At 42.4% G+C, this 21,902-nt stretch overlaps 1 protein-coding gene across 2 annotated transcripts in view; it reads right to left on the minus strand.

Annotated features, from left to right (window-relative positions):
• The window catches only part of cpsf1 (cleavage and polyadenylation specific factor 1), a 167,762-nt gene that overhangs the window by 42,332 nt on the left and 103,528 nt on the right, over positions 1-21,902 (minus strand). For both annotated transcript variants that reach the window (XM_060825237.1, XM_060825236.1), the window contains exons 19-26: positions 17,824-17,965; positions 15,464-15,642; positions 13,517-13,653; positions 10,331-10,508; positions 7,045-7,251; positions 6,136-6,225; positions 2,808-2,957; positions 1,256-1,408 (exon numbers count right to left, since the gene is read on the minus strand). In XM_060825237.1, the coding sequence (XP_060681220.1) occupies positions 1,256-1,408; positions 2,808-2,957; positions 6,136-6,225; positions 7,045-7,251; positions 10,331-10,508; positions 13,517-13,653; positions 15,464-15,642; positions 17,824-17,965 (1,236 nt within the window). The remainder of the gene's footprint in view (positions 1-1,255; positions 1,409-2,807; positions 2,958-6,135; positions 6,226-7,044; positions 7,252-10,330; positions 10,509-13,516; positions 13,654-15,463; positions 15,643-17,823; positions 17,966-21,902) is intronic.

The following is a 21,902-nucleotide window of genomic DNA, read 5'->3' on the forward strand; positions in this document are numbered from 1 at the left end:
AGAGGAGTCTTTCAATGCATATGTTCTGAAACTGAACCTCACTTTCAATAACGGGTGAACAGTTACATTAATGTTTTTGACAAGCTTATAGTAACAGGCAGTTTAGATGCACCATTCCCCAATGGATCAATCTATGAATGGTCTCTGCTGTGTGTCATTGGGTATATTAACCAATTATCCAAAGGACATAGGCAGGGAGTATTTTGTTTGGTTAACTGAATTCTGGAGAATCAAACGCTGGATAACAGTTGAGCCAAACATCGGGATCTTGCGATCTGGCAGGATAATCCGATGTGCGGATAATCAAATGCCAGATAATCAAGGTTGCTCTGTACTGGCTTGCATAACTCCAACTTCATTTCCTACAACTGAACCACAACTCTGATGTTAGGGACTGGGACACAGATGTAACCAAATGACATTTTCGGGACACTGCATACATGTGGATGTGTGAGTGTACTGCACTGGGATCAGCTTAAAAGCTCTCCATCATGAAACAAGCTGCTAGCACTCAACTGTCCAGTCTCTCAGATGAGGAAGTCATTGAGGAGGAATGGCATGAGGTGGTGAAAAAGTCAAGGGCATAGCTTTTAAGTGAGAGAAAAAAAACCTAAAAAAAAGGACCTTTGGGTTAATATTTTCATGCAGAATGCCAGGGAAAGTGGTGGAGGTGGGTACAATTAGAACATTTAAAAAGCATCTGGATGGGTATGCAAACAGGAAGGATTCATAAGGATATGGGCAAGATGCTGGCAAATGGAACATCATCATATTGGGGTGTTCTGTCTCCACGCTGTGTGACTCTATTTTATGACACACTGACAGAGTACATAGGATTTGAATCCAGACCTTTCTGGTCCAGAATACTCAATTGTTTCAGAAAACAATTACAAAGCATACAAGAAAAAATAATCAATTCTTTCCCTAATGGCTTATTTACAGCACGTGACTGCAGTAGCTCAACACGACAGCACACCACCACCTTGTCAAGACAGGGGTAATAAATGCTGGCCAGCCAGTGACATCATGTCTCATGTGAATAAAAGATCAGCTAGCTTAGAAACAACCACACCTTTTCAGAGGGATGAAATGAAGGATCTCTGTATTAAATGCTACACCAGATAGCACCTTTGCTCATAAGGACACTGGGGAGCTTTTATGTTTTGCAACTTAAATTATGTTTAAGAAAATACTTTCTAATCAGAAAAAGTGTAATGCCTTTCTCCCCCCGCAGTGACGATGCTGTCTCTCCTACCTGCTTGTTGAAGTACAGGAAGCCTTTTGGACAGTTAACATTGTGGAAGGGTGCAAACGATTCGATTGGCCCATCAACTGTCATAGGGTGCAAGCGCAAAGCCCCTCGCGAAGTCATGAACAACCAATGAGGAGATGGACCACAAATAAATACCTAGGAGAGAGGAAAAGTTAACAATGCACTGAATCTGGTACTACGGCATCACTCAAAGCAGGTGGGCATTTTCTAAGAAACAGCAGCCCAGCTGACTGACACCACATCCAACATTAGTGTGGCAGAATTCTGCAAATTCTACAAACCATACACTTCAAGTCTCCTTCATCAGTAACTTCCAATCCTGCAACCACGACCACAATGGCCACAGGTACAAGCAAACATCAGAGCTTCGGTCTCCCCTCCAAATCACATCACCTTTCAGTGCAGCCTTCCTTACAGGTCTGTGGGTGCAATCCAAGTGCTCAAGGCAGCAAGCCCTCACCTTCTCCAGGGCAATTATGAATAGTGAATGAATGCTAGCCTAGCTAGCAATGATCAAATGCCGAGAATTATTTCTTTTAAAAAAAAAACAAGTGGAGATTTCTTGTAAGTGTGATGGGAGCTTGAACATCACAGAGTTACCCTGGGTCAGAACAACAGAAATTTCTTAATTTCATTATTGGTTCCCAGCCAGAAATTTCGGTATCTAACCATCTGAAACCTGCAATGCTAAGCTGGTTAGACAGCACCTGCTGAGAGAATGAAAGAATCAGCAGTTTATATCCTCCTAACAGAATCTGCCTGAACTGCTGCATGTTGCCAGCACTTTTTCATTGTTGGAAATCAAAAATATCGGCATGATTTTGTTTTTGTTTCCACAGAAGATACAACAAACTCCCCATGGGCCCTGCAGCTTTTAGAAATGTTCATTTCCATTCTAGCTCATCATGTTCACTTAAAGAAAAAAAAAGACATTTGTCAAAATGTTTGACAGCAGAATATGAATGAATCATTTCTTTTTATATTATAATTTGTTGTGAAGTCAAGATATCCTGAAAGTCCCTCCCTAATGGCATCATGGGTCCACATAGAGCACATGGTCTGCAGCAGTTTAAGTGGTTTACCATTGGCCAGCCAGTCAGGCAGGCAAAAGTGAGGACTGCAGATGCTGGAAACCAGAGTCTAGATTAGAGTGGTGCTGGAAAAGCACAGCAGGTCAGGCAGCAGCCGAGGAGCAGGAAAATTGAGTCAGTAACATTCACACTGTATGAGTGAATTAAAAATAAAATTACAATCAATTCCCAAACAGCAAAATCCGACAAACTGCAACTGTAAATTTAAGTGATGTTTAAGGACAGATATTGATTGGATATCAGGGAGAATAGCCTGCTCCTCTTCAGCAGGCAATCCTTCCAACTACCTTAGCTTCAACAATGCAGTGGGATCTGAGCCAGATGATGCATCCTCTTGTATAGATTAGAAAATTGGTATAGCATAATGTACATTATATTGTTCAAAGAAAGCTATTCTAAAGATGCAGGAAGAATGACTCCAAATTATTTATAGTTGCTCTTACCCCTGAGTATCCAGAAATATCTTCAAAATAGCGGAACCGAGCAACCCTTGCTTTCGGAATAACCTGCTCCTCTCCTATGGCAGTCTCAACCTTCTTGTCTTTCTTGGATTGTTTGATCTTCTTCTCTCTGAAGTTTATATTATGTGGCACCTGGAAAGGAAACACAAAGAGAAAATATCTCAAGACATTGTCAATCATTAAGTAAGGGCTGTCATCAGGACAAGAGCAGCTTTAATATGTAGTAGGCATTTCCTAGTCTTCACATCACTCGTCAATGTTTGTATACTCGCTAGCATCATCACAGACCAAGGATCAAGTGATACTGATGTTATATGAGGCTGGTTGTTATCATCATTATTAGTGGGGACGTGCTGATGTTGTAGGATTTTGTGGACCGGCTTCCCCCCGTTTTTTATTTTTATTTTTTTGGTGGGGTTCGTCCGGTCCTTGTCTCGGTGGAGGATCTTGTCGCACCATCGACGGTTTATGCTCACTTGTCATTGAAGAGTTGTAAGAGTTCAAGTGTCAGTGACAGAGTGAGTCTTGATGTCTTCTGGGTGAACGTATCGTATCTTTCGATGCCAAGGAAATTCATGAGACGTTATTCAAATCCAGCCACTCACCGCGTGCGCCCATCACGAAGCCAAAGTATTTGGGGTCCGCGCCTCCCGTCGTTCCCTGATCTCGGCATTAAAGGTGTTTATATTTCTCTTGTTTCTCTCGCCATGCTGTCTCCAGTGCTTTACTATCATTCTCATACCGCACTGTGACATCTACAACCGCGATCTTCTGGCCTTTTCTAAATACGATTCGGGCTTCCGTGGGGAACCGTCTTTGGCAAACAGCCTGGGCTCCACGTACGATGTCCAGCTGTACTTACTGACTTGCTTCTGCAACTGGTCAGCGATCTTTTTCACGAGTGGGCAGCTTCCCGAGATGTGTGATATGGTCTCACACCTTCGGCAGTTTGTTTCAGTTTGGCCGTCCCCTAGATAATGTGGTTCTTGTCGGGTACAGGTTACACTGCAAGAACACGCTGTTAACGAATCTAGAGGATTTTTGTTGTACTCCGGCTTTTGTCCAAGAATTAGAGATCTTGTCATCTCTGAAGTACTGGATGCCTGCTCCTTGACATTCCAAGCTTTTGCCATTTTTCGAATTCCCACTCCCATGCCAGCATACCTATTTTGTGGTTTTGGTCGCCCCGTGTTTGCCTCCTGGAGTGCAGGCATGATGTCTTGGACGGCAGTCATCGGGTCAATTTCCCCTTCGCCGCTGCTGCGGTTACTGGGTTGGAAATTTTCAATTTCCTTGAGGACCTTGAGCTTGCGCAGTCCCACAACGGTCTCTGTGCTGCTCTCTCCTTAATATTGAAAGGAGGCCCGAATGATGACATCACTGGACATGTCTAGTGCCTCGCGTTTGCGGACAATCGCGGATGGGATTTGCACCTCCAGTTTTGGGACGCCTAGACTGCTGTTCCTGTTGCTAGCGTATAGCACTCCGTCTGCGGTATGAGGTGGTAGGTGTAGGAATTCTTTGGTGGTGTTGCGTATTATTTGGTCCAGCTTTATGAGAGTAGCTTGTGACACTTCTGTCAGGATCAGATGGAAGTACAATCAGGGGATGGCATGTATCTTTAAGATCTCCAGCCGTTGTCGTGGTCGGAGAGATGCTGCCTGCATTCCTTTAACCCAGGACTTAAGCTTCTCCTCCCACTCCCCTTCTGCCACACCTGCCCATGGATCGATCCCGGCACCCAGGTATTTCTCTGTCTAGCCTGGGGGTATGTAGGCTATGGATTCGTCCCACAGTTTCCAGTTCACGGAGTGATTGTACAAGAAGGTTTTCCTTTTAAAAGTGAAGTAGAATCCCTTCGTCTTCACTGTGTTAGTACTGAGGCCAGTATGGTCGCAGTATGCCTGGTACAGCTTTAGGTTCCTAGCCATACCCGTGTGAGAGTCGCTTAGAAGGGCAATGTCACCCGCGAAGGCCAAAGTCGAACAGTTGACTCTTCTGTCACCCAGGGGCAGGGAGAGCCCTGAGTTGGCCCTCCCCAGAGAGCACACCAACAGATCCAAAGCGATGTTAAATAATATTGGTGAGAGTGGGTCGCCTTGTTTTACACCCCTCTCAATAGTTATTGGGGTTGTTAAGTTTCCGTTCCCCTCCACCACTGTTGTGTTGCCAGTGTATAACCTCATCGCAGACCTCAAGGCTTTGGGTAGTTTCACTCTTTACAAAGATTTGATCAGTAGCTCGTGCCCAACTGAGTCGAACGCTTTTGCTAAATCAACAAAGACAACTGCAAGGTCTTCCTATCTAGTAAGCAAGTAAAATTAGGAAATGCTGGAAAACTTCCACAAGTAGCACAGCGTGTAGAACAGGGCTCAGTGGTTAGCAATGCTGCCTCACAGCACCAGGGACCTGGATTTGATTCCACTCTCCGGCAACCGTATGTGTGGAGTTTGCACATTCTCCCCATCTCTGAATGGGTTTCCTCCGGGTGGTCTGGTGTCTTCCAACAGTCCAAAGACGTGCAAGTTTCGTGGATTAGCAATACTAAATTGCCCATAGGGTCCAGGAATGTGCAGGCTAGGTGGATTAGCCATAGGCCATGCAGGGTCACAGGGATAGGGTAGGTCTGGATGGGATGTTCTTCGGAGGAGCGGTTGTGGATTCAATGGACCAAATGACCTCCTTCCACATTGTAGGGATTCTAGAATTCCATGAGAGAAGGACGGAACTGTTCAGGTCAACAAATTTTCCTCAGAACAGATAAGAGTGAGATCATCAGCATAAACCACAAGTCAGGTTCTTACTTCAAAGCGTGCAGACAAGTAAATTCCAACGACAGATTAAAAAAAACACTAATTTTGAGCAGTGAAGAGAAAATGGATTAACCAGCAATGGAGTGCGTGTGAAAATGAACAGGGTTATTCAACCTCAAAACAGGTGCTGGAGGTGGACAGGTTAGATTATGATGCAATAGAAACTGCATTTATCTAATACCTTTCATAGTTTCAGAACATCCCAAGTTGTTTCACAGCCAATTAATTAGATTTGAAATGCTGTCATGCAAGGAAACAAGGCAAGACATTTGCACATAGCTTGGGTATTATGATCAATTACAGCAATAGAGTACTCAGTTTGATGGCACAGACTGAACCTGAAGTCAGCAATCTGTCAATGTGAAACCTTTTAAATAATAAAACCTGTCATTAAAAATCAATCAACATCCAAGCGCTTTTAATCAGATATATTCACTGAAAGAAGCGATGACAAGTGAGTTATTTAAGGATTGCTTTGTCAAAGATAGTTTGCATACCTTTTTAAACCGAACTTTCAGATTGTTCTGGCTTTGCTGCGCGTCGTAGGAAAAGGCCTCATAGATCAAAAGCTCTTGTTCCACGTGAACCTGCAGCAAATACCAAAGAAAATTAGTGATCTGTTCATGGGGCCAACAGACGAAGGGATCCAGGTCTGACACCACCTGAAATCTACAAAATTAAAACATGAACTGTATGATGTTTACTTTGTTATTTAGAGGAACGTATCACATTTATTTTGAAACATTTCTTTCTCTTTTGCCTAGTCTGGTGGCTAACCGATAATAAAGAAATTTAGCACCAGGGAACAGGAAAGAGGAAAGAATTGGCCATGACGATGATTAAATGACTGGAGATGGAATTTTAGTAAGCACATGATCAAACACAAACAGAAACAAATGGCAAAGAAAGGAAAACAAAAACAAAATCAGATTCATGGGATAAGAACAGCATCTTCCAGACAGACAATCCAGGAAAGGTGAGCAATCCTGAAAAGAGAAAGATAGCGAACTCGCTGGCCTTTCTCGTCTTGTCCACTTCGACTGCTATCAGTTTCCCTTTTTGCGTTTTCTCTGTCCTTCACTTAATTTCACTGAATGTTCCCTGGCTCAGAACCTCTTTACAAGCTGCTCACCTCACGGCTCTGATGCAAGATCTCCAACCTGAAACATTAACCCAATCTTCCTGCCAGCCCTGCTCAGATGCCTCCAGTACCATTCTTTTTTAATTTCAGATATGCAGTGTCTTCATTATTCCATGCTGGACTTGGGTTGGCCAGCACAGTACAGACGAGACAACTGAGTCTCTTGTGCTCAAGAAACCTCAGCATTGTGTTCCAATGGGCCAGAACACATACAAATAGAGTATTAATTAACATGCTCATCACAATGATACAACCTCTTGCTTACCAGAAGGAAAGGCCTTGTTTGCCGATTGCCAAGCCCAACCAGTAGGACTTCTCTTACTGCTGGCATCTCCGTCAAGCGGGCAAATTCCTCCTTCTTTATCTCTCCCTGTGTCATGTGTTGACCAGAAGAGCTATCCACCAAGACACGCTGACCCACAGGGAAATTCTTAACCAAGAAGACCAAGCGCCAGTCAGGCAGCTGGTATATCTATGGAGAAGCACAGGACAGTCAAATCACAACCATTGTATCATGCTTTCAAGGTCAGTCCATTAAACAAAAAATGCACTGCTGACCTCTGAATTTCATTATTCAATTTAATACCTAGGATTTTAATGTTCCAAAATGTTTTTAAAAAGGGACTTATAACACTGACTTAAAAGGTTACAGGCACTATCTGACCAACTTAAGTTGACCAAATTTCATCAAACCAAAATGGATTAAACAAAAGACAGTTTGAAAATAATATGTTATCCAAAGGCAATGAAGTTAGTCAACCTCTCCCTTGATCTTTGGAAAAGCCCTCTTCTCCCATGTGACTTACAGCTTTATGAGAATCTTCACATTAGGGAGGAGATCATCACCTACAGTTAGAAACACAAACATAGAAAATAGGAGCAAGAGGCCATTCGGTCCTTCAGGCCTGCTACGCCATTCATCACAGCCATGGCTGACTGTCCAACTCAATAGCCTAATCCAGCTTTCTCCCTTTGATCCCATGCACCCCCAGGTGGAATGTCTAGCTGCTTCTTGAATATACTCAATGCTTTGGCATCAACTACTTCCTGTGGTAATGAATTCCATAGGCTCACCACTCTGTGGAATGTCTCATCTGCATCCCAAATGGTCCAACCAGAATCCTCAGACTGTGGCCCCTAGTTCTGGACACATCCACCATCAGGAACATCCTCCCAGTACCTACCCTGTCTAGTCAATAGACAATAGGTGCAGGAGTGGGCCATTCTGCCCTTCGAGCCTGCATCACCATTCAATATGATCATGGCTGATCATCCTTAATCAGTATCCTGTTCCTGCCTTATCTCCATAACCCTTGATTCCACTATCCTTGAGAGCTCTATCCAACACCTTAAATGAATCCAGAGACTGGGCCTCCACTGCCCTCTGGGGCAGAGCATTCCACATAGCCACCACTCTCTGGGTGAAGAAGTTTCTCCTCATCTCTATCCTAAATGGTCTACCCCGTAACATCTCAAAGTTTGCCGATGATACCAAGTTGGGTGGGAGGGTGAGCTGTGTCCTCTGGTTCAGCACTCACCCATCAGCAGAAACATGCTTCCTGCCTCCAGAGTGTCCAATCCTTTAATAATCTTATATGTCTCAATCAGATCCCCTCTCAGTCTTCTAAACTCAAGGGTGTACAAGCCCAGTCGCTCCAGTCTTTCAGCGTAAGGTAGTCCTGCCATTCCAGGAATTGACCTCGTGAACCTACGCTGCACTCCCTCAATAGCCAGAATGTCTTTCCTCAAATTTGGAGACCAGAACTGCACACAATACTCCAGGTGCGGTCTCACCAGGGCCCTGTACAACAGGGTCCTGTTAGAATTTAAGTACTTATGGAGATTCCCCCACCCACCGCAAACAATCCTAACCTAGTCAATCTCTCCTCATATCTCAGTCCTCCAAACCAGACAGCAATAGCATTCTTCCTCAGAAAAGGAGGCCAAACCTGCACACGATATTCTCGGTGTGGCCTCACCACGGCCCTGTATAACTGCAACGATATATCCCTGCTCCTGTACTCGAAACCACTCGGGTGCCTACCTTCAGCAACTGGTGCACAAGGACACCCAGGTCCCACTGCACAGTCCCCTCTCCCAATTTACAGCCATTCAGGTAGTAACCTGCCTTGCTTTTGCTTACAAAGTGAATAACCTCGCGTAATCCCAATTAATCCAACGCCATTGATTTGCCCACTTACATAACCTGTCCAGATCAGGCTGAAGGATCTCTACATCCTCATCACAGCTCACCCTCCCACCCAACTTGGTATCATCGGCAAATGTTGAGATGTTACATTTTGTTCACTCACAAAAATCATTAATATATGATATGAATAGCTGGGGCCCCAGCACCGATGCACGTGGCACGCCACTAGTTACTACCTGCCGATTTGAAAAGGACTTATTAATTCCTATTCTTTGTTTCTTCTCTGCCAACCAGCTTTCTATCCATCTCAATACACTTCCTCCAATCCCATGTGCTTTAATCTTGTGCAATAATCTCTTATGTGGGACTTTGTCAAATGCTTTCTGAAAGTCCAAATATACCTCATTGACTGGCGCCTCCCCCCCACCAGTCAACTCTACTAATTACATCTTCATAGAATTCTAAGGGTTGTCAAGCATGGTTTACCCTTCATAAATCCATGCTGACTCTGTCTGATCTTGCCAGTATTTTCTAGCTCCACCACTCTGAAATCCTTGATAATAACTTCGAGAATTCTCCCCACTACTGAGTTACCAAGCAAGAACACTGAACTCAGAAGATGGAATATACAAATACGTTGTTATCTCCAAGAAGCTTTCTTTGTGGCAGAGCAAATAAAGTATAGATTTTTTTTGAGTACAGAACTGAATACAGCTGGGAAGCTTCTCTGTCTCTCTGCATGGTTACAATGTCATCTGGAAAGAACAATCAGGAAACTGAGAACTTAAAAGTTAACTTCAAATATTTGCTACTTTTCACTGCTCAAATAATCGTGGTCCCAGACACTGCATGTTATATTCCTCTATCCTCCTTTCTTGCTCTAGCAGTGAGCAAGAGCTTAGTACAATAGCAGCTGGTTGCACGGTTAGGGATTGCAAAAAAAACCCACTAAATTAATTAAAGCTTAACAAAGCAATGGATATGACTTACACTCCAGCAACAAGGCAACTGATACATGAGGTAATTCCACAAAAAGTTTGACAACATCTGGCCTAAACAGAACAGTGGGTGGGAGAATTGCTCCCTCCTTATCTTTGACCCAATGATAAATACACAGGGCTCGGGGAATAAATTAGGGGAGATGAAAAGAAAAATTAAGTAGCTCTTTTGAAAAACAGTCATGGAATCAATGGGCTGTATCACCTCCTCCTGAGCCAAGAATCTAAGATTGAGATTTAGCAGCACTCCCTCATATTATCACACCTGAAATATCTTTACTGATACAATGACAGCAAAACGTAGGTAGAAGCAGCTTTTAACTGTATTGTCACCAGAAAGCAAGTGCCTTCCCATCTCTTATACCATCTCAACTTGATCTGGAGGCATGGATCACAATGCTCACCTCCATGACACCATTCTCCCTCACCAGCATGCACCAGTTGGTGGGTTCTACTTTAAGGTGAGAGGGCTCTTTTTCAGCCGTTGGCACAGAGCTACGGTTAGGTTCCTCTTTGGGAGGGCTGAAGAGTGCCGAGCCAGACTCTCCATACAGCATCTCCTCTTCATCATCCACTGTGGTACTGTAAATTTGAAACAAAACACAAACTCTTGGATGGGAACAATAACATTAATTAACATGTTAAATTTGCAGAATATGAACCATTAGTGTGTTTTGAACCTAGTTCCTGTTATTAATGGACAATCAGATCCCAGTATGAAATTTGGCTTGATAGACCATCTACATTTCTGTTTATTTAACAGTGGTCATTCACGGAAAAACAGGCAGAGAAGGCTACAGTTTCTTTTACAATTAAACTGAAATTTGTTTCTCAAAAAAACAAGCTAAATATAGAACACAGTTTAAAATATCTTTAAATACACAGCAAAATAAATTCTAACCTACTCCCCAACATCCTCACTTAAAATCCAGAGAATTAACCTTCTACATCAAATTGTTTGGAACAACTTTTGGGGTGGCTCAGTGGTTAGCACTGTTGCCCCTCAACACCAGGGAGCCAGGTTTGATTCCAGCCCCGGGGACTGTGTGGAGTTTGTACATTCTCCCAGCGTCTGCATAGGTTTCCTCAGGGTGCTCCAAAAGAGGTGGGGATTAGGTGAATTGGCCAAGCTATATTGCCCATAGTATTCAGGGATGTATAGGTTAGGCGCATGAGTCAGGGGTATTTGTAGAGGAATAGATTTGGGTAGGATACTCTTCAGAGGGCCTGTTTCCACACTGTAGAGATTCTAATTCTGTACTCAACCTCTCCCCAGTTAGAGTCATACAGCATAGAAACAGGCCCTTTGGCCTGGCAAAAAACACAAGTATACTAATCCTATTTACCTGCACTTTGTCCTGGCATTTTAAGTACTCGTCTAGATATTTCTTGTTGTGATTGCTGCTTCCACCACCCCTCTGGCAGCATACAAAGGAACCTCGATTATCCGAAGGACATGGGGAGTATTTCATTCAGTTAATCAAATGCTGGATGACATTGCAATCTTGCCGGATAATCCAATATTTGGACAATCAAATGCCAGATAATCGAGGCTCCTTGGTTTTCCCAATTTCTACCAGCCTCTGGATGAAAATCTCTTTTTCTCAGATCTCCTCTAAACCATTTACTCCTCACAGCAAACTTACACCCTCTGGCCTTAGACAGATCTGCTATAGGGAAGAGATTCTCAGAAGCTACTGTGTATACCTCTCTGAATTCTCTATACCTTAATCAGAACCTGCCTCAGCCTCCTCTGCTCCAGGAAGAACAAAGCCAATCTATCCAGTCTCTTCTCATAACAGATGTTTCATCCCAAGCAACATCCTGGTGAATTTCCTCTGCATCCTCTCTAAAGCAATTACACACTTCCAATAGCGCGGCAACCAGAACTGCATACAATATCCCATCCATGGCCTAATCAATATTTTATAAAGTTACAACAAGATCTCTTTGCTCCTATATTCTACTGGCGAATGAAGACAAGCACCCAGTATGGCTTCTTCACCCACCCTGTCTACCAATGCTAACAGCTTCAAAGATCTACGGACTTGCACACGAAGGTCTCTTTGTCCCTCAGTCCCCTGCAGGGTCCTACCTTGCATTGTCGATACCCTTCCTTTATCAGACCTCCCAAAGTGCATCACCTCACACTTATTGGGATTAAATGCCATCTGCCATTACGGTCCAATTTACCAGCTGATCAATATCAGAATGTAGCCAGAGACCATCCTCCTCACGATCAACAACTCAAATGTTCAGGTCATCTGCAAACTTACTAAGTATACCTCCTAATTCACATCCAAGTCGTTAACCTTTCTAACAAACAGTAAGGCCCTAGCACTGCTCTTATGCTATACTGCTGGTCACAGGTTTACAATTACAAAAACTACCTTTCACTATTACCCTTTGGCTATTATTCGTAAGCTGCTTTGGATCCAATTTGCCAACTTGTCTTGGATCCCATGGGTGCTTATCTTTTGCACCAGCATTTCACATGGGACCTTATCAAAGGCTGTACTGAGTCCATATAAACCACATCAACAGAACTACTGGGACAGGGGAGTCCAGAACTAGAGGGCATAGGTTTAGGGTGAGAGGGGAAAGATATAAAAGAGACCTATGCAGCATCTTTTTCACAGAGGGTGGTACGTGTATGGAATGAGCTGCCAGAGAAAATGGTGGACGCTGGTACAATTGCACACTTTTAATAGGTATTTGGATGGGTATATGAATAGGAAGGGTTTGGAGGGATATGTGCCGAGTGCTGGCAGATGGGACGAGATTGGGTTGGGATATCTGGTCGGCATGGACGGGTTGGATTGAAGAGTCTGTTTCCATGCTGTACATCTCTATGACTTTACCCTCATTAATACATTTAGTCACATTTTCAAAAGCTCTTAAAATTAGTCAGACAGGATCTCCCTCTAATAAATCTATGCTGACTATCCCTGATCAATCCCTACCTTTCCTCAATTTTTCCAATAATTTCCCTATCTCTAATGTCAGACTAACTGGTCTATAATTACCTGGCCTATCCCTGCTATCCTTATTGAACAAAGGAACTATATTAGCTATCCTCCAATCATCTGGCACTTCACCTGTGGCCACTGAAGTATCAAATCTCTCTGCCTTGGCCCCCTTGTCTCCTCCTTTGCCTCCAAAAGCAGTCTGGGAAGCATCTCATCAGGCCTCGAGGATTTATGTACCATTTCACCTGGTTCAACATGTTCTCGATCCTTATCATCCTCAATCAAAGCAGATTAGATTACATTAGATTCCCTACAGTGTGGAAATAGGCCCTTTGACCCAACCAGTCCACACCGACCCTCTGAAGAGTAACCCACCCAGACACATTTCCCTCTGACTAATGCATCTGACACTATGGGCAATTTAGCATGGCCAATTCACCTGACCTGCACATCTTTGGACTGTGGGAGGAAACCGGCAAACCTGGAGGAAACCCACGCAGTCAGTCGCCTGAGGCTGAAATTGAACCTGGGACCCTCATGCTGCGAGGCAGCAGTGCTAACCACTGAGCCACCTATCTCTGTTTGACAGAGTTAGTAAGTGATGGGTAATGTGCCCCTTACCTCATGTTAGTAATCATGGTTTCCATTTCTGACTGGCTACCTTTCATAGTGTCCTCCTTCATAACAGACGCACGGCTCTCTGTGGTAAACATTCCACTGATATCTCGGTACGCACATAGGGCAATCACCTTTGATAACTGAAAGTGACAGTAAAATGTGCAAAATCATCAGCCAATTCAACTACCAGATGATGCAATGTAGAATCCTGGAGACAAGTAGTATCTGACAAGAACACTAACTCAAACCGTACAACCACAAAGTGTGAGCAGTGACCAACTGCGAAAATATTTTCCTCATTGCACTGCCAGTTCTTCTGGCATTTAATACAAATCTGTACCGTCAGGTTACCAACCCACCCACAACTAACTTAACATAGACTAGAAATTCAGCTTGGCACCTCCCTGTTCTATGTATCAGCCAAGCAATTCAAAAGCAGTGCTTGGACAAGACTGAAAAGAGTAGGAGCAAAGAAAAGGTGGGTCTAGAAGCAGTCAGTGAGCAACTTCAATGTTCGAGTTTTCATACCCTTTCCTAGATCGTTGCCACGATGTGGAGGTGCCAGTGTTGGACTGGGTGGACGAAGTTAAAAATCACAACATCAGGTTATAGTCCAAAAGGCTTATTTGGAAGCACTAGCTTTCGGAGTGCTGCTCCTTCATCAACCACCTGATGAAGGAGCAGCGCTCTGAAAGCTAGTGCTTCCAAATAACCTGTTGGACTATAACCTGATGTTGTGATTTTTAAACTTACATTATTGAGCAATTAAAGGAGATAACACATTTCAACATGAGTTTAGATTCGAAAAGAAACAGGTTGAGGATAGGGGACTAGATGCATCTTGAGGCTTTTTGTAACAACACATATGACACAATACTTTGAAGAATTGCGAACTAATGTTGGACTTTACAAAATGGTATAGGTAGACATGTAGCATTGGAAACTTAAGCAGAAGAATAACTAAGAGTAAGGCAAGGCAATATAAAATAATGATACAATTCTCAAACAAAAGCTGAGGGGGTGAGGAGGGAAGTATTTGTATGAATTATTGTAGGTGGCTGATCATGTTGAGAAAGTGGTTAGAAAAATCCTGGGCTTTATGCACATTGGCCTAAAGCACAAAAAACAAGGAAGCTATGATGAACCTTTATAAAATATTGATTTTAACCAGCATATTACATTCAACTATGGCCACCCCACCACACCTTATGTGAAGATTTGAAAGAGTCTGCAGGGGCAAAACAGATTGGAGAAGAAGCTGTTTTCCCCAAGTCAGTTGAGAGGTGATTTTACAGAGTTGTCCGAAATCAGAAAGGGTCAAAACAGGATAAAGAAGCTTTCCTCATTAGCTGAAAAGTCATGAATCAGAAAACACAGATTAATGGTGTACAGCAAAAGGACAAGAGTTGATGTAAGAACTTTTTAGTCAATGAGTAGTTAAAATTGGGAATATACTGTCTGAAAGAGTGTTGGAGGCAGCTTCAACTGGAGTTTCCAAGAACAAATTAGACAAACACCTGAAAAGGAGCAATGCAGGGTGTGGGGAAAAAACTGTCACAGAGTGAGACTAGTTAAACTACTCTTGCAAACGGCTGCCACAGACATGATGGATCAAATGGTCTGTTGAAAATGGCCTGATTCTGTATCAAGATGATGGTGTAAGGAGTGCACAGAATGGAATACTTACAGATAATAAGACAGGAAAATACAAAAACAGCACTGACAACCAGGATCTAACCACGTGGCCAACAAAACAAATTACTAAATTTAATTTTCAACATGTACTTTGTGGAAAATTTAAGAATAAGGAACTGCCATGTGAAAGCAGTAGTAGTTCATATTCACTTTTTCTTTGCAAATTACATATTATAAACTGTCAGGCTAACTCACTGATGCTTGAGAGTATGTTAGAGAGTCAGCACAAATGCATTACCGTTCAGGAATACATACCATGTGTATTTGTGGTTTCTGCATGGTCAGCCTGTGAGTGTTTCCTCCATACGTATCGCGCTTCAGTACAAACATCGTCACCTGTCCTTCGCCACTCATTATCACTACATAAGGATCGCACACTGCACAGTGCATAATTGGAGAGCCCAGATCAACAGGAATGAAATGCAGCTGGTTCACTGAGAGAACAGAATGTAAGTGGCATTCAGGAGCAGCAAAAACTGCAAGACTAGAGACAATTCTAACTAAATCAGAGCGAACAGCACATCCAAATGTTCTTTTTCATTCTTTCATGAGATGAAGGCATTTTTGACAAGGGCAGTATTGGTTGCCCAACCTTGAATTACCCTTCAACTTTCTTGACCATTTCAGAGGACATTTAAGAGTTAACCACATTACTCTAGGTCAGGACTCTCATGTATATCAGACTGGGTCAGATTAGAGGATTTCCTTCCATAATAGATATCAGTGAACGAGATGGACTTTTACAATAATGGTTAACATGGTCACCATTTCTGAGACTAACTTCCAACTAACTTTTAGCTAATTGAACTTAAACTCTACCACATGTTGTGATAAAATTTGAAACCTCATCCCCAGCACATTAGTCTGGTCCTCAGATTACTAACCCAGTGATATTACCACTAGGGCATTAATGTCTAAGAGACACTAATAATCTGGTATGAACCCATTTTATTGCACTGGGTTCAGCTGTGCAGAATATACTAACTCTTAACTGTTTTCACAGCTTCCTACTGAATGTGTATGAATTAGAATTGAGTTCATCCCTACTTAATAACAACAAAATGCACAAACTCAGCAAGTCTGCAAGCATCTGAAAACAGAGAAACACAGTCAAACTGGACTCAAACTCTGAGCTAACATTTCAAGTCCAATACAATTCTCTCCCTCTGTCAGAAAATGCTACTGAGTTTCTCCAACATTTTCTTAATTTCAGATTTCTAGATTCACAATACTTTGCTTTTATTGAGGTTAATCCTTTATAGTCAGGTAGATGTGCAAAACCTTATATCAAGAAGAGTCATTTAGAAAATCTTTAGAGGGAGGTCAGCAGTTGTGGAACTGAAGCCCAACGACTGGCCAGTCTCCTCCCTCTGAGGGCAGGATCAAAATAAAGGCTGTTGTGTACCAAGGCACCTCATGTTGTCAGGTTCACATCCAATTTCCTCATCTAAATTCTAAGTAAAAACAGATTATCAGTAGAGAAAGTGACCACCTAGCCTGTCTCAGTGTCAGCCAAACATACATTAGCTGGTTAAATTCAAATTCCAGCCTGGGGTTCATAGTTCTATGTATCCTAGATACTGACCGCCAAGGTCCACACTGTCTGCAACCCTAATAATCACATATAAATATTCCCTGTCTACCCTGCTCCAAACAAAATGAAACTACCAAACCTGTCCTCAAAGCCAAAATTCCCCATTCCTGGCAATAATTTCCTACATCTCTACTGTATCTTCTCTGGTGTGATCACCTCTTTCCTGCCATGCAGGAAACTGTACACAGTACGTTAGCTGCAGTCTAACCAAGATTTCTGTTTTCAATGCTCGCCTAAATTACCTACTGTTGAACTACTTTTTTTTAAAAAAAATTCATTCATGGTATGAGGGTGTTGCTGCGTAAGTCATCCCTAATTGCCCAGAGGGCAGTTGGGAGTCAACCATATTGCTGTGTCTCTGGAGTCACATGTGGCCAGACAGGCTAAGGATCGCAGTTTCCCTCCCTAAAGGACATTAGTGAACCAGATGGGTTTCTCAACAATAGGCAATGGATTCATTAGACACTTAATTCCAGGTATTTATTCAACTCAAATTCCACTATCTGCCAATTTCATCTGTAAACATCTTAAATCATTACCCCGACATTCAAGTCTAAATCATTGACATATCACCTCACAGCACTGAACCCTCAGACATCCCACTGGAAACAGACTCCTTCATTCATCAAAACACTCACTGACTTTCCCCTAAATCAGATGGGCTTTTAACTTAATGATAAGTCCACTGTGTGATACAGTATACATGGATTTTCGCACGACATCAAATGGGCTACTCACAAAAAAACTTAATCAAGTTAGTCAAATAGTTTTCTCTAAACGGTCCGTGTTGCCTTTTATTGATTAATTCGACTATCAGAAAATGTACCCAGTCTTAGAACCTTTGCAAATTATTGCTCATCGTTGAGGCTAGGCTGACTGGTGTGTAATTACCTGGACGAAACCTTTTTATCTTTTTAAAAAGATGGTGGAATGACTGTAGCTAAAGGAACAATATAACCTGAGCCTGTCACTAATGGATGGTTTAATATTGCTGGATGCCTCCAAGTTTCCAAGTACTTACCACCTTCTAATAAACGAATCCCTAAAGGCGAAACTTGCACAATGTACTTATTGTCTCCAATGTTTCCAGCAAAAATAGTTGGTCCCTGTGTAGCAAAGCCACTGGCATCCAGCTCCATAATTTCCTGACCGGTCTGCAGGATCTGCCATTTAGAGAGGGAGAAACATAAGGCAGAGGAAACACATTCATTTCTAGTGCAGTCTTTCTAACAGGTTTAAGGGGAGAGGCGATGGCATAGTGGTAATGAAAGCACACCAATGCCTGTACTTGCTCAGATAGCTTAGAAAATTTGGCATGCCAACAATGACTCTTACCAATTTTTATAGATGCACCATAGAAAGAACCCTATCCAGATGTTCACAGCTGGGTATAGCAACTGCTCTGCTCAAGAGCACACAAAATTAGAGTTATGAACACAGTCTAGACCATCACAAAATCCAGTCTTCCTTCCACTGACTCCACCTACACTTCCGACTGCCTTGGGAAAGCAGCCAACATAATCTAAGACACCACCCAGCCCAGTTATAATCTCTTCCACCCACTTTCATCGGGCAGAAGGTACAAAAGTTTGATAACATATACCAACAGATATAAGAACAGCTTCTTCCCCACTGTTATCAGGCTTATGAACAAACCTCTCATGTTAAACTTGATCTTTCTCTGCAGCTGCAACACGATACTGTGCATCCAGTTAGACTACACTGATGTACTTACATAAAGTATTATTTGTCTGGTAAGCACACAAGGCAATACTTTTCACCGTAACTCAGTCCATGTGACAACAGAAAATCAAATCAAGAGAGAATGGGTTCAATCCCCAGTGGAGAGGCCTGATCATTAAAAACGAGGTTGACATTCCAGAGGGAATACTGTACTGCTGGAGGTGCAGGCTTTCAGATGAAATCACAAAGACTGACTTTCCCTCTTAGATGAATGTAAAGGAAAATAAAAATGAGAAAGGGTCAAGATCAGGCCACTTGGCTCTGAGACCGCAGTTACTCAATACAACAGCAGCTGATCTGACTGCGGTCTCAACTCCACTTTCCTATCTGACCCGTAACACTGACTCTCTTATCAAACACCTAACAAACACCACTGAATAATTTCAATAACCCAGACTCCTCTAACAACGCTCAAAAAAAAAATCTGTTTATCGCAATCTTAAAAGCAAAACCTCATTCATCTCTATCCCCTAGTTCTAGTCTCATCAATATGAAGCATCCTCTCAAAACCCGCTCTGTCAAGATCCCTTCAGGATCTCACACGTTTCAATAATGTTAAGATCGTAGCAGATGTTATTACCAGACAAGTCAGATCCCAGACTGAAATCTGGTTTGAAAGATCATATATTTCCCCGCTTTTATTTAACAAAGTAATCTTTCACTGAAACACAATCTCACAACACTGCAGATTTGATTTTAATGAAACAAAATTATGCAAAACAGATGAAAAATAAAACAGGATAGAATAAACCAAGTTATTTATATCTATTAGAACTTGAAAGATTTCAAAACACAATAGAAATACAATCACATCGATCTCAACATAACGTTACACTATGCAAACACCAGAATTAATTCTTTGTCATATTTATAAGTTTCTATCATTTTTTTTGTCAATTCCTACTCTTTACAGGTTGGCAGTGTCTTCCTTGATTAGTCACACAATTCAGGTTAGACTTTCTCAGCAGCAAATAACCCATTCCATGTACGAACTAAACACTTCCAGTCCAGCTCTTTCAACTAAAACCCTCACAATGAGGGAATCTATTTCCTAACAGTTCCAAATCATCTCCTTCCTTCAGGGGAAACTGTTTCATACATCTAACTTCCACCAGGAACTCTGCAAATTGAAAATCAAAAAGGTTTTCCAAGTGACTGTTTTTCCCCCCTGCCAAAGCAAAGTCCTGATCCTTCTAAACAGAACACAAGCAAATGCTTCTCAAACGTTACTCTATCTGCTTGTAAAACTCGAATGAAAACAAATTCCCATCACCCTCTGAACTTAATCGCACTCTCACAGCAGTTTTTTAAAAAAATCATAGATCCAGAAATACTGACAAGTTAATCATTAAACCACCTCATACACAGACCAAAAAACCACATGCTACTAGTTCAAATTCTACACTCTAAAATAAATTGAATAAATCATACATCTTATTAACACAATAAAAGCACCTCTTTCTTCTAAACTCCAAATGAAAAAGGCCTATCGTTTCTTCATAAGATAAGCTTTACACTGCAGAAATGAATGATGTGAAAAGAACATGGTATTATTTGAAGAACAACTCTCCAGGTTAACTACCTACTGTGTATCCCTTAACTAACACCATTAAAAGTTAGAAGGTCTGCAAACAGTAATTACTTCATGGGATGTCGGCATCACTGGCTAAATCAACATTTGCTGAAGGGCCTAAACGCACTTCAAAAAGGTGGTGCTGAGCCACTTTCACAATACAGAAGGCCATTTGACCCATCGTGTTTGTACCAGCTCCCGAAAGAGCTACCCAGACAATCCCACTCTCCAGCCCTACCTCTGTAGACCTGTAACTTCACTTTCAAATGTTCACTTTTGAAACCTCTTATGGAATCTGCCTCTATCACTCTCCCAGGCAGTGCATTCCAAATCTGAACAACTCTTGAATAAAGCAACTTCCTCTCATCTCACTCCTAGCACTTTTCATTGGATTTGAAATACAATTGTTACATGCACCTAAGTACAGTGAGAAGGTTATTTTTTGCAGGCAGTACAGGCAGATCATACCATATAAAGACCACAGAGTGACTGAACAGGGCAAGGAATACCAAGTTACAGCTGCAAAGAAGGTGCACAAAAAGCAAGATCAACATTAGATTTGAAAGTTGAGGCCCATTCAGAAGTCTTTAAACAGTAGGGAAGAAGCTGTTCTTGAATCTGTTGGTATGTATATTGACGCTTTTATATCTTCAGCCTGACGGAAGAGTTTGCAAAAGATTATAACCAGGATGGAATGGGTCTTTGATGATGTTGGCTGCCTTTCTGAGGCAATGCGAAATGTAAATGGAGTCAATGGATGGAAGGATGGCTCCTGTGATGGCCTGGGCTGTGTTCACAGCTCTCTGTGGTTTCCTAAGGTCCTAGGTACAGCAGTCACCATGTTAAGTCATGATGCATCCAGATAGAATGCTTTCTATGGTGCATCTTTGAAAGTTGGTAAGAATCCCAATGGACGTGCCAAATTTTCTTAGCCTCCTGAGGAAGAACAGACCTTGATGTGCTGGCAATCTGACATCGTGACCCCCTAGTTACTGACATACTAACGAGTGGAAACAAAATTTCTTTATCATCACAATTATTCATAGTTTCGATCAACTCAATAAGGAAGCCTCTTAACCTTCTCTGCTCCAAGGAGAATAAGCCCAATCTCTCTAATCTTTCCTTGTATTTCAAATCCTTAATTCCTGGTATCATTCCAGTTAATCTCCTTTGAACTCTCTCCAGAGGTTTAACATCATTAATGGGCGGCATGGTGGCACAGTGGTTAGCACTGCTGCCTCACAGCGCCAGAGACCTGGGTTCAACTCCCGCCTCAGGCAACTGTCTGTGTGGAAGTTGCACATTCTCCCCTTGTCTGCGTGGGTTTCCTCCGGGTGCTCCGGTTTCCTCCCACTGGCCAAAGATGTGCAGGTTAGGTGAATTAGCCATGCTAAATTGCCCGTAGTGTTAGGTGAAGGGGTAAATGTAGGGGAACGGGTCTGAGTGGGTTGCTCTTCGGAGGGTCGGTGCGGACTTGTTGGGCCGAAAGGCCTGCTTCCACACTTAGTAATCTAATCATTCCTTAAATAAGCACTGCCTGTGTCACCTTTTCAAAGAACTCAAATTGTCAGCATAACCAGTCCTTGACAAAGCTATGTTGACTATTTGCACCATGGAAGTCTATCTGGTAAAGGGACACCCATAATGCTGTTACAAAAAGAGTTCCAGTATTTTGACCTAATGTCACTGGAGGAGTGGGGATTTGTTCTAGATGACGTGGCTTATAAGCAAAGGTGACATTTGCATGCATCAGTTGCTCTCACCCTTAGTACAGGTTATGGATT

This window comes from Hemiscyllium ocellatum, chromosome 5, assembly GCF_020745735.1.
Source record: "Hemiscyllium ocellatum isolate sHemOce1 chromosome 5, sHemOce1.pat.X.cur, whole genome shotgun sequence".
Taxonomy (NCBI): domain Eukaryota; kingdom Metazoa; phylum Chordata; class Chondrichthyes; order Orectolobiformes; family Hemiscylliidae; genus Hemiscyllium; species Hemiscyllium ocellatum.